General features: G+C 37.5%; 2 protein-coding genes across 2 annotated transcripts; both read left to right on the forward strand.

The window, feature by feature from the left end:
- The first annotated feature begins 4,892 nt into the window (after positions 1 to 4,892).
- On the forward strand, positions 4,893 to 7,867 carry LOC135750312 (uncharacterized). The gene is made up of 4 exons (XM_073813055.1): positions 4,893 to 5,012; positions 5,269 to 5,433; positions 6,033 to 6,207; positions 6,326 to 7,867. Exons 1-4 carry the CDS (start codon positions 4,893 to 4,895, stop codon positions 7,078 to 7,080), a joined length of 1,215 nt encoding a protein of 404 aa, XP_073669156.1. The 3' UTR covers positions 7,081 to 7,867.
- A 1,309-nt stretch (positions 7,868 to 9,176) lies between these two features.
- On the forward strand, positions 9,177 to 12,481 carry LOC141281362 (uncharacterized). Its single transcript, XM_073813056.1, has 4 exons — positions 9,177 to 9,287; positions 9,579 to 9,743; positions 9,843 to 10,017; positions 10,240 to 12,481. The coding sequence occupies exons 1-4, from the start codon at positions 9,177 to 9,179 to the stop codon at positions 11,001 to 11,003; spliced, it is 1,215 nt and encodes a 404-aa protein (XP_073669157.1). The 3' UTR covers positions 11,004 to 12,481.
- Positions 12,482 to 12,539: the final 58 nt, after the last annotated feature.

Genomic DNA, 12,539 nt, shown 5'->3' on the forward strand with positions numbered 1-12,539 from the left:
GTTGCACAAATATAATATACTAATATACGTATATATGTATCTGGCAACTTTATTTTTGGCCATCTGCTAACGTCTTCTATCCACTCCCCTATAGTACACGGATCTGGTAGCTGTGTTGAAAATGTTCATAAAGTCAACTTTTTTAAAATAACTTACTGTTTGTGTTGCTTCACTTTTGATTCTTACGATACTTCCGTTGCCTAAATGCGCGCGCATACGCTGCCACGTCATCATTGTGTACAAACAGTAAAAGGGTCTATACACGATGTAACTACAGAAGAGTCAAGTATTAAATAGGAAAAATATTGAAACTCTTGATTCAATGAATTATGCTAAGCCAGGGATTCCCAAAGTGTGGTACGCGCACCCCCAGGGGTACGCGAGCTGCCACCAGGGGGTGCGCGAGAGGAAAAATGTAATGGCGGTCTGTTTTTTTAAGTGAGATTTTTCCATACAATAAATAAATAAAAAAATGAACAGTAAACATTTCCTTTGTAATCGCTTTTATTTTAAATAAAAAACTATAATTAATTAGTTTTTGATAGAAACGTAGAAGACAGCTGCTGTCTTATTCTACGCACTGCTCTTCTGTTATGCACTGCAGCCGCTATATGCGTGCCAACTCGTTTCATTTATTCCATATATATTATAAATATGCTTAACTGACTGAAATCAGGGAAACTGTCATGTGGGACGTCTTATGATAAAGTTGTTAGTCACGAAGGAGGAGAGGGACCAAGAGAGAGAGACTTTTTTATGGCAAAAATAGAAATAATGAAATGTGACGAGACATGGGCACAGGATACGCGAGCAATGTGTTTTCATGCATGGTAGACCGCCAATGAATTATATAATAAAATACATAAATACTTACTGTAGAGAATTTATTAAAAGCTTTCATTTTATTTTGTTTGAAACTTGAGCTGTTATAATGAATCTGCAAACTATACACCTTTTGTGCGAACAGTAAAGGCTTTCGTTAATGTGTTTGATGGGTCTGCACGTGACGCACTGGTAAACATGAGGAAACCTCTCATATGTCATCTATTAGCTGACGGCAGTAAGTGTACGTTTTTACCATAGTAAACTCGAATGGCGTCTAAATATCACAGTGGTTAAACGCATACACGGGGGCGCGCATCATCTACGCTGAGCGTAGTTTCAGATGGTGCAATAGGCGTAAATATTTTTCACAATGTTGGACGTAGCTAAGCCCAACTACACCCAACTTCTTAACGTCCGGCTAGTGCAACCGGCCCTTGGGTATTTGCGCATGATTAAACATGAGTATTTATGGTGAGAAAACAAAGCTTTTTTGGATTTTTTTTTAAATGGGGATTGGGGGTGCGCCAACCCGGTTGGGACATAGATCGGGGGTGCGCAGGAAAAAAGTTTGGGAACCCCTGTGCTAAGCTATGCTAAAAGTTCTAGCGCCAGACCCGGAGATCAGCTGAATGGATTCCAAAACGGTAAAAATTAAATGTTTAACTCTAGGGGAGCTGGAAAATGAGCATATTTTCAAAAAAGTGCAGTGTCCCTTTAACTAAAACGATAATTTTTGTTTCATTCTGTCAACTACGGACAACATTTTTGCCAAATTCTTAATTAAAAAAATTATATTCGCATTTATTTACTGACAATTGAAATGGGGAAATGTGGTCAAAATAACAAAAAATGATGTAGTGTTTTCCGATCTTCAATACTGCAGAGAAAACTCAGTAAGTTCAAATGTATTTCTCAAAAACAAAATACTAACGTTTTTTGGAAACAACCCTGATTTTTAGTCACATCTTTCATGCAGTCAGTCTTTTACATTTGCTGTTGGGTGACTTTTTGACTACCAAGGTTTGTTGAAATTCAACAGACACATGGACAGAAAAAGTCACGAAACATCTAGAAATGATGATAAGTCAAAACTGAAATACTCTTAATTTTCAGCGGCTGTAAACATTTAAAAATTGTCCCATATGACTGGTTTTATGGTCCAGGTTCACAGTGGTGGTTCTACATGGAATTGTATCCTTCATTACTACAAGTTATTTAATTAGTGCAATTACAACAGGAAACACACTTTTTAAAGGGGACATATTATGAAAATCTGACTTTTTCCATGTTTAAGTGCTATAATTGTGTCCCCAGTGCTTCTATCAACCTAGAAAATATTAAAAAGATCAACCCAATAACTTAGTTTTGGTAAACCATTTTCTGCAAGCATGTGAAAAATAGGTCATTGTAATTTGGCCCTTATTGTGATGTCAGAATAAGGTAATACCGCCCCCTTTATCTGCACTATCCAACCACAGCACAACCATTTAGTATGGAGAGAAAGAGAGAGATAAAATATTTCACAGCACAATTGAGTTTCAATTGCAACAAACCACCATCATTGTGATCAGTGGTTGCACTTCATCCGCTCATTTGCATTTTAAATGACACACCCAAAACGGCACACTTTTGCTCAGACCTATTTTAGACTTAGTTTTCATCTTTAAAAAAATCTCATAATATGTCCCCTTTAAGATGCTCAATCTCCACATCCAACAATGCCAAAAGACAATGAACATAATTCTGCACAAAATATGACATTATAAGTTCAGATCAGATACATAGAAAATTTTACAAGTCCAGAGAGCAACAATAATATAAAATATTAATAATAATTTACAAATAAATAGATAAATATTCTATAAAATCTCTTTATGTGAAAACACACTAAAGAAAATATAATTTTTACACTATTGCACTAAGAACAGAAAACACAAACTAAAACCTGACCTCCAACCTCAACAGATCTCATGTTTGTTGAGTTATTGTTGTATAAGCATAGCAAGCATCATTATAGCAAAAAGGCTAACAAACTTAGAGATATAAATTAACCTTCAATTAACAGTAGCACTTCATTCATGACATTGATACCGTATTAATCATACAGATAGAATATAGTTGCATACTTTAATCTTTTGCTTGTTTCTCCTCTTCTTTCTAAATTAAGCACCTGATGTTTTTGACATTCTCTTGCCCATCTGAGCTTAGTTGGCACTCGGTAATCAACAGATTTCCTATCCCCCATCACTGTCACTCACAACCAGAAGTTAAGACTAAACCAATTCACCTTGGTGACCACATAATCGTTTTGTATTACATATTTTTACTAGCCATAATTCACACAAACAAATATTTGCAGAAACTATAGGCCTGTATTTATAATATGATGAATGAAATGTGCTTTATTTCAAAATCTAAACCACATGGCCCCGTGTGGAACTTTGTTTACCCCTAAACCTAATAACTGGTTGGGTCGCCCTCAGCAGCAACAACTACAATCAAGCATTTGTGATAACTGGCAATGAGTCTTTTACAGCTCTGTGGAGGAATTCTGGCCAACTCATCTTTGCAGAATTGTTGTAATTCAGCCACATTGAAGGGTTTAGAGGATGAACCGCCTTTTTAAAGTCATGCCTAAAATGAGAAAAACATATTTCAAGAGTCTTATCATTGTACTTGTACGTGTGTAAATGTTTGGCCATTTATAATAAAACCTCAGAAGAGGTCAGGACTTTGACTAAGCCACTCCAAAGTCTTCATTTTGTTTTTCTTCAGCCATTCAGAGGTGGACTTGCTGGTGTGTTTTGGATCATTGTACTGCTGCAGGACCCAAGTTCGCTTCAGCTTAAGGTCATGAAAAGATGACTGGACACCTGTTTCTTTTTCACACCACTGTAATATTACTGAAAAATAGTCATCCCTGCTCTCGGCACGAATAATAATCAAATATGTCGAATCCCTCAGGTCATTCAGAAATACCGGTTTGTTGGCAGAATTCATCAAGAGTCCTATAACAATTCCTATAAAATACAATCAAATGTCATTTCTAGTTAAACATTAGGGAAAGATACATACCTGAATAAATCAAATCACATTCATTTCTCTGTTTATCTGCATCTTAATTTCTTGTTTCACATCCATCCCACAGTCCAGCAGTCAGATTCACTTTCGTCTGAAGCTCTGTAGATGTTTGATCAGTGAAGCACATCACATCCATCTGATACCTCATGAAGAACATCTGAACACAAACACATCACCATTATAATATAATTCACACAAAAACATCCATCAAAAGGATTATAATCGACAGCAGTTTTGTTATTAAATCAAGAAACAAACCTTCATGACTACAGAAATAACTCACATCAAGATATTAAAATTTCTGGTAAAAAACAGCAGGTTACAGTATGCGAGAAAAAACTTCATTCACAACAGAGATCAAACAAACACAAAACTGTCAGCTTTGCTTCTGGTGTTTTTGGTGGTTGCTGTCAAATCAACCTGATTGATGAAATGCTGCCACCTACTGGATTGTTTGCAATATTGGGCGCAAAATGGTAGGAGAGCTGTGAAAAAGAATGAAGGTTTGTGGCTAGAAGGGATACAGCTACTGCTAAGTCACGTGAAATCTCGCCTTGTGAGCGCTGTTTTTCAGCTGTATCCGCTCTAAAAAAAGCCTGTTGAGTCCTAATCCCAACATATCGCGAGATTTGTCCATAGCTGTATCCGCTCTAGCCAGAACCGAAAAAAGTTACCAACAGAGCTAGACTAACTTGCTACACCAGCAGTACCAGCTAAAACCAAGCTGGGAGACCAGCTAAAACCGTTTTATCAGCTTATGCTGGTTTTAGCTGGATTTTTTCGGTAGGGCGTGCAGATTTCACATGAATTCCCCTTAAATTGTGTGGATCCTGTGATCTTATTTCATTTATCTGAGTGGAGTTTTTTAACTGATGTGTAAAACACACAAACTCTGTGAATAATAAATACAGTGTTGTATATTTCTCTCTGTTGCTCTCATATGATAACTGTGGTAAATCATAGTGATGAGTGCGTAACTATGGTAAATGACTGTTGTCAAGCAGCCGCTGCGTCGCGCTCCAGTACAGCAGGTGGCGCAAACGCACCGCGCGACAAATAAAACAACAGATGAAGAAAAGAGAAGCTCACTGTCGAGTCGAGCAGCAGTAAGTGTTGTGTTTATAATCTTTATGATTTTGTTAGTTGTGTTAATAATCTTTATGTTTTCTCTTTTTGGTGAATGAAGTTTTTTCTCGCTTACTGTAACTTGCTGTTTTTAACAGACGTTTTAAAATCAGACGAGTTATTTCTGTAGTCATAAAGGTTTTGTTTCTTGATTTAATATCAAAGCTGCTGAAGTTTATAATCCTATTGAAGTGATGTTTTGTGTGAATATTATAATGGTGATGTGTTTGTGTTCAGATGTTCTTCATGAGAGATCAGATGGATGTGATGTGCTGTAAATCAGTAGGAACTGATCTGTCCATGCTGGATATTGATGATTTGATGACAGAAATCTCTCAGCTGAAGAAAGAGGTGGCGTTACTGGAGTCAAAGCTCAGACAGAGAGATGAACTCAACACAAAGGTTTATTAAACACACATTTCATCCTTTATGCTTTAAAGAAAAAAATAATATTCCAACAAAGTTAATAAAGTAACTTAAACAAAGATTTGATCATTTTGTGATTTTCTTTTTACAATCAAAATGACTACATTTGTGGCTGTAGGACTAATTTCCAGAAATTTGCGCAATTGTTTTTTCTCTCTCTAATTTAGATACCAATGCTTGTCTAATATTAAATTACAAGTTCTCAAGTAATTAAATAATTAGGTCAGTCAGTGATATAATCAGAACAGAAAAAATATGACAAATAAATACAACTTCAAGATACAAATACACTGTTTGTTTTTTGATTAACCTAGACAGGTGTCATGAGACAGTGGTTTTAAAAATTGGGTCACAAGGACAAGAAAAATGTTATTAAATAATTAACCACTTCAGCCGCATAAATATTTAATAAATTAATGAGACATAAATGAGACATTTTAATCTTTGCTATTATTTTGCCATAAAATAACAAATAATGCAGGATTGCAAAATAACGTGACTTTTTTATTTGAACTGAAGTGAAATTATGCAGATTTAGATGTTCATAGTGTGTTTTATTCTCTGCTTATTTCCAGGATGTATCTGGTGTCTGTCTCTGTGGCTTCACTGATCAAACATCTACAGAGCTTCTGGTTTCTGTCTGTAATGATGAAGACCAGAAGACATCAGTGAATCTGCTGGACTGTGGGATGAAAGCGAAACAAGAAGTCACAGAAGAACAGATAGATGAAGGTGGTTTGATTTATTCAGGTATGTATCTTCCCTTAATGTTTAATTATAAAGGCACAAACAAAGTTATAGTTTCAAACGTTCTCAGTGTATTTTTACTGTCAACTTGTGTCACAATGATTTTCTCTGCTCATTTTAGATCTGATAGTGAAGGAGGAAAGTTCACCATTCAGTATAATGGAGGAGAAACCTCAACATTTCATACCCAAGGAAGAATCTATGAGCAGCTTCATGACCGAAAAGAATTTGTCACCAAAAAATAGCATCAAGCTAAAAACAACAACCGAGGATCCTTTCATGTGTCCTCAGTGTGGAAAGATTTTCAGCAATAAATATAAACTTAAAGCCCACATGAGTATTCACTCTGGAGATAAACCTTACAAATGTGATCAGTGTGGAAAGTGTTTCAATATTAGGTCTTACTTGAATGTGCACATGAATATTCACAATGGAGAAAAACGTCATACGTGTGCTCAGTGTGGAAAGATCTACATTCATAAGCAAGACCTTACCGTGCACATGAGACATCACACTGGAGAAAAGCCGTTCAGATGTGATCAGTGTGGAAAGAGCTTCATCCGTAAAGCCTACCTTGATTTTCACATGAGACATCACACCGGAGAAAAACCTTATAGTTGTGACCAATGTGGAAAGAGCTTCATTCGTAAGTATGCTCTTAACAGGCACATAAGAATTCACACTGGAGAAAAGCTTCACAGATGTGATGAGTGTGGAAAGAGCTTTGATAGGAAGTACTATCTTAAATTACACATGAGACGTCACACTGGAGAAAAACCTTTTACGTGTGATCACTGTGGAAAAGGTTTCACTATCATTTCCTCCCTTAAGGCACACATGAAAATTCACACGAGACTTAAAAACGTAAAGACGTGATTTGTGTGGAAAAGTTGAATGTGTGTCTCTGAAAGAGCATCTTCTCTATCTGGAGTGAGATCATTTCAGTGTGAACAGTGCCTAAACAACATTCATCTCTGGAAATGACCTGAAGCAAATGAAGACTTTCCTCTGCTAAACAGCATGAGAGAAAACATAGATGACACCTCACAAATTTGAGCAGCATTGTGGCTCAGTGGGTCGAACTGTTGCCTTACATCAAGAAGGTTTGAGCCCTGACTAAATTCAGAGGTTTTCCTGTTTGCATGTTTCCATTTGAAGGGAACTCGCGCTGCGTTGCCAAGGTGACGCTTTGGGAATGCCTCTGCGTGGCGCATCCGCAAAGCATCATCTTGGTGACACAGTGCCTCGTTCCCTTCTCAGGGAACCATGGTCAGTATGGGTGTCCCTCAGGTACTTCAGTTTCATCCCACTAAAGTCCAAACACATGTAAGTCTAGATAAATTGAAGACCCTAAACTGCCCTTCCACAAACTAATGTGTCAAGATTAACTTGTGTCTAGAAGAATAATTTGTGTCAACATAGTCCTTTTTTGGGATTATCTCAGGAGTAACGGTTGGAATAAAATGGCAGTGTGACTGAACTAAATCAATAAGCTTTTGTTTACTCCAGAGATTTCAATCCTTCATATATGATATCTTAAGAGAGAGAGAGAGCATTATGTAAATAAATGTTCTTGTTAGCAGCTCTTCAACACAAACCCATCCTAAACAGCTCAAACGCACCTCTTTGTGCATCAGTCCATGTTGTAAATGTCAAATAAAATCATAAGTCATAAACAAATGTTGTGTCTCAGATGTTGTGTATTAGTATTTTTTAATTGAAAATTACTTTTTGCATTAAAAATACGCCCCATGTTTCAGTTTAAGCAAGAATTTATGGATGGCTGGTGCAACCATACCTAGATCTCTAATATCATCTGCAGTAATTTGCTAAAATGAGATGTGATGAAGTTCATACCTGTAAGTTCACAGTGTGTAGTTTGCCAGGGTAGTGGATGTAATTTTTGAAGGCATTCAGAATCAAGTGAAATTAGATTCTTATAAGCAGAGCTGTTTATAAACGTGAAAATCTGTATGTCACGTTGTAGCTAATAATGTATTCCCTGCTGAAAAAACCAGCATGGACCAGCAATGGAATTATGCTGGTTTGATGCTGGTTTAGCTGGTGGTGCCCAGCATACCAGCACCAAAACACAACGTATGCTGGTTTTGCTGTTATGACCAGCATGGGATGCTGGTGCTAATGCTGGTTTGGTGCTGGTTTAGCTGGTGCTGATGCTGGTTTAGCTGGTGTTCACTGGCAAACCAGCACCAAAACACAACATATGCTGGTCTTGCTGGTATGCTGTTTTTTCAGCAGGGTTACTTTTATTTTTCTATGTTCATCCACAGTTCCAGATGTTGTTTTTGTTGGAGAAATTAATTAAATGATTCCTTTAATGTAGTTGATGATACTTTTTGTGTAGTTTAATGTAGTCGTTTGGTTGTCTGTGACTCTTTCGCGCTCTGGAGAAATTTAAATGTGCTCCCAACGGTCAGTTTAACGGTCAGAGAGGGAGTCGCTGCTTGCAGCTGTTAGTATAATATATCATTTACTAAAATTAACAGCGTAAATCTTGTGTGGTAACAATTTCTCAACAATGAGTCTTAATACTTGACTTTTAATTTAAACCAACATAATCAGGTAACTATTTTAGACGACAGTTGTTACCTCACATATCTGTAATAACTGAGTAATACGATTCTTATTTCTCAAATTGCTTACAACTTTCCATTCTGACTATACTGGGAGTTTGGTGTCGCACAAAAGAAAACCCGTTTACCGTAGTTATTTATGTAGTTATAAAGAAATGGCCAAAAACTGTGGTAACGAAATTTAGATCAATTTTGAACATTTGAATCAATTTCCCTTAAATTGTGTGAATCCTGTGATCTACTTTCATTTATCTGTATGGAGTTTAACTGATGTGTAAAACACAAACTCTGTGAACGGTTTCTCCTTTAAACGAATAAATACAGTGTTTTATATTTCTCTCTGTTGCTCTGATATGATAACTGTGGTAAATCATAGTGATGGGTGTGCAGCCGTTGCGTCGCGCTCCAGTCCAGCAGGTGGCGCAAACGCACCGCGTGTTAAATAAAGCAACCGAGGAAAGAAGAAGAGAAGCTCACAGTCGAGCAGCAGTAAGTGTTGTGTTTATAATCTTTATACTTTTATCAGTTGTGTTTATAATCTTTATACTTTTATCAGTTGTGTTAATAATCTTTGTGTTTCATTCTCGGTTAATGTAACTTTATGTTTTTTTAGCAGACGCTTTAAAATCTTGATGTGATGTAAATGTTTTCAGACGGAGTTATTTCTGTAGTCATGAAGGTTTTGTTTTATTGATTTAATATCAAAGCTGCTGTCGTTTATAACCCTATTGAAATGATATTTTTGTGTGAATATTATAATGGTGATGTTTTTGTGTTCAGATGTTCATCATTAGAGATGAGATGGATGAGATGTGCTGTAAATCAGTAGGAACTGATCTGTCCATGCTGGATATTGATGATTTGATGACAGAAATCTCTCAGCTGAAGAAAGAGGTGGCGTTACTGGAGTCAAAGCTCAGACAGAGAGATGAACTCAACACAATGGTTTATTAAACACTCATTTAATCCTTTACACTGTAAAAATACACTTTATTGTGTTGTTGTTTGTATTTTATTCTCAGCTTGTTTTAATGTTATTTTCAGGATGTATCTGGTGTCTCTCTCTGTGGCTTCACTGATCAAACATCTACAGAGCTTCTGGTTTCTGTCTGTAATGATGAAGACCAGAAGACATCAGTGAATCTGCCGGACTGTGGCAGGAAAGTGAAACAAGAAGACACCGAAGAACAGATAGATGAAGGTGGTTTGATTTATTCAGGTGTGTATTGTAAAAGTGAAAGTAAGCAGCTATCCCAGTGCCTTTAGAGCAATTAGGGTAAGATGCCTTGCTTAAGGGCACCACAGTCACAATTTGCTGGCTGTGAGACTTGAAACGGCAACTTAAACAAATAAAGGCACCAGCACAGTTATAGTTTTAAAAAATTCCCAGTGTATTTTTACTGTCAACTTGTGTCACAATGATTTTCTCTGTTTATTTTAGATCTGATAGTGAAGGAGGAAAGTTCACCATTCAGTATAATGGAGGAGAAACCTCCTCATTTCATACCTAAGGAAGAATCTCAGAGCTGCTTGATGACTGAGAAGAATTTGTCACCAGAAAAGAGCAACAAGCAAAAAACAACAACAGCCAAGGATCCTCTTGTGTGCCCTCAATGCGGAAAGATTTTCGGAAATAAATATAAACTTAAAACCCACATGAGTATTCACACTGGAGAAAAGCCTCACACGTGTGCTCATTGTGAAAAGAGCTTTGCCTATAAATATAAACTTAGGAGGCACATGAAAATCCACACTGGAGATAAACCTCACAAATGTGATCAGTGTGAAAAGAGTTACATTAATAAGCGTGACCTTACCGTGCACATGAGACATCACACTGGAGAAAAGCCGTTCAGATGTGATCAGTGTGGAAAGAGCTTCATTCGTAGATCCTACTTTAATTTTCACATGAACATTCACACCGGAGAGAAACCTTATAGTTGTGACCAATGTGGAAAGAGCTTCATTCGTAAGTATGCTCTTAACATGCACATGAGAATTCATACGGGAGAAAAGCTTCACAGATGTGATCAGTGTGGAAAGAGCCTTTATTCGAAGTACTATCTTAAATTGCACATGAGACGTCACACTGGAGAAAAACCTTTTACTTGTGATCACTGTGGAAAAGGTTTCATTAACATTTCCTACCTTAAGGCACACATGAAAATTCACACGAGACTTTCAAGAAAAGACTTAAAGACGTGATTTGTGAGGAAAAGTTGAATGTGGACTGTGACTAAACAACATTCATCTCTGTAAATGACCTGAAGCAAATGAAGACTTTCCTCTGCTAAAAAGCATGAGAGAAAACACAGATGAGACCTCACAAATTTGAGCAGCATTGTGGCTCAGTTGGTCGAACTGTTGCCTTACAGCAAGAAGGTTTGAGCCCTGACTAAATTCAAGGTTTTCCTGTGATGTTTGCATGTTTCCATTTGAAGGGAACTCACCCTGCATTGCCAAGGTGACGCTTTGGGAACGCCTCTGCGTGCCGCATCCCTAAAGCATCATCTTGGTGACGCAGCGCCTCGTTCCCTTCTCATGGAATCATGGTCAGTATAGGTGTCCCTCAGGTACTTCAGTTTCATCCCACTAAAGTCCAAACACACGTGAGTCTAGATGAATTGAAGACGCAAAACTGCCCTTCCACAAACTAATGTGTCAAGATTAACTTGTTTAATTTACATTTAGTCATTTAGCAGACACTTTTGTCCAAAGCGACTTACAAGTGAGGTAAACAATAGAAGCAATTATAGCAACACAAGAACAGCAATACATAAGTGCACTGGAAATAGTCTCATCAAGTTTAACACAGTATACATAGCCATGGGTTCGTTTTTTTGTGTGTAAGAATGTATTGATAGAGATCAAGAAAAAAGGAAAAGAGAAAGATAGTAAGTCTTATATTAGGAAGTGAGGTAATGGTGGAAGAGATGGGTTTTTAGCGGTCGCTCGGTGGCAGAGAACAGGGATGGAGAGGGTACTGTATGAGCAGGTGAAGGTAAGGGGGTGCTGACCCAGTGGTGGTTTTAAAGGCCAGGAGCAGAGCTTTGAATTTGATGCGAGCTGCTATAGGAAGCCAGTGTAATTTGACAAAGAGCGGAGTGACGTGCGCCATCTTTGGCTCATTGAAGACCACTCTTGCCGCAGCATTCTGGATCATCTGTAGGGGTTTGGTTGTGCAGGCTGAGAGTCCAGCCAGTAGCGCACTGCAGTAGTCCAGCCTGGAGAGGACAAGAGCTTGGACTAGGACTTGTGTAGCATGATCATTTAGGAAAGGTTTAATTTTCCTAATATTGTAAAGAATGAATCTACAAGAGCGAGAGGTGATGGCAACATGCTAAGTTGATCATCAATGACCACTCCCAGGTTTCTGGCTGTCCTGGATGGCATGATGGTCGAGTTTCTAAAAGATTAACTTGTTTCTACATAATCCTTTATTTGCCTGAGATCTCAGGAGTAACGGTTGGAATACAATGGCAGTGTGACTGAACTAAATCAATAAGCTTTTGTTTTACTCCACAGATTTCAATCCTTCATACATATATGACATATCTTAAGAGAGAGAGAGAGCATTATGTAAATACATTTTCTTGTTAGCAGCTCTTCAACACAAACCCATCCTAAACAGCTCAAGCGCACCTCTTTGTGCATCAGTCCATGTTGTAAACGTCCAATAAACTCATCATAAACAAATGTTGTGTCTCAGATGTTGTGTATTAGTATTTTTTAATTGATGCT

This window comes from Paramisgurnus dabryanus, chromosome 21 (genome assembly GCF_030506205.2).
Source record: "Paramisgurnus dabryanus chromosome 21, PD_genome_1.1, whole genome shotgun sequence".
In the NCBI taxonomy this organism is placed as follows: domain Eukaryota; kingdom Metazoa; phylum Chordata; class Actinopteri; order Cypriniformes; family Cobitidae; genus Paramisgurnus; species Paramisgurnus dabryanus.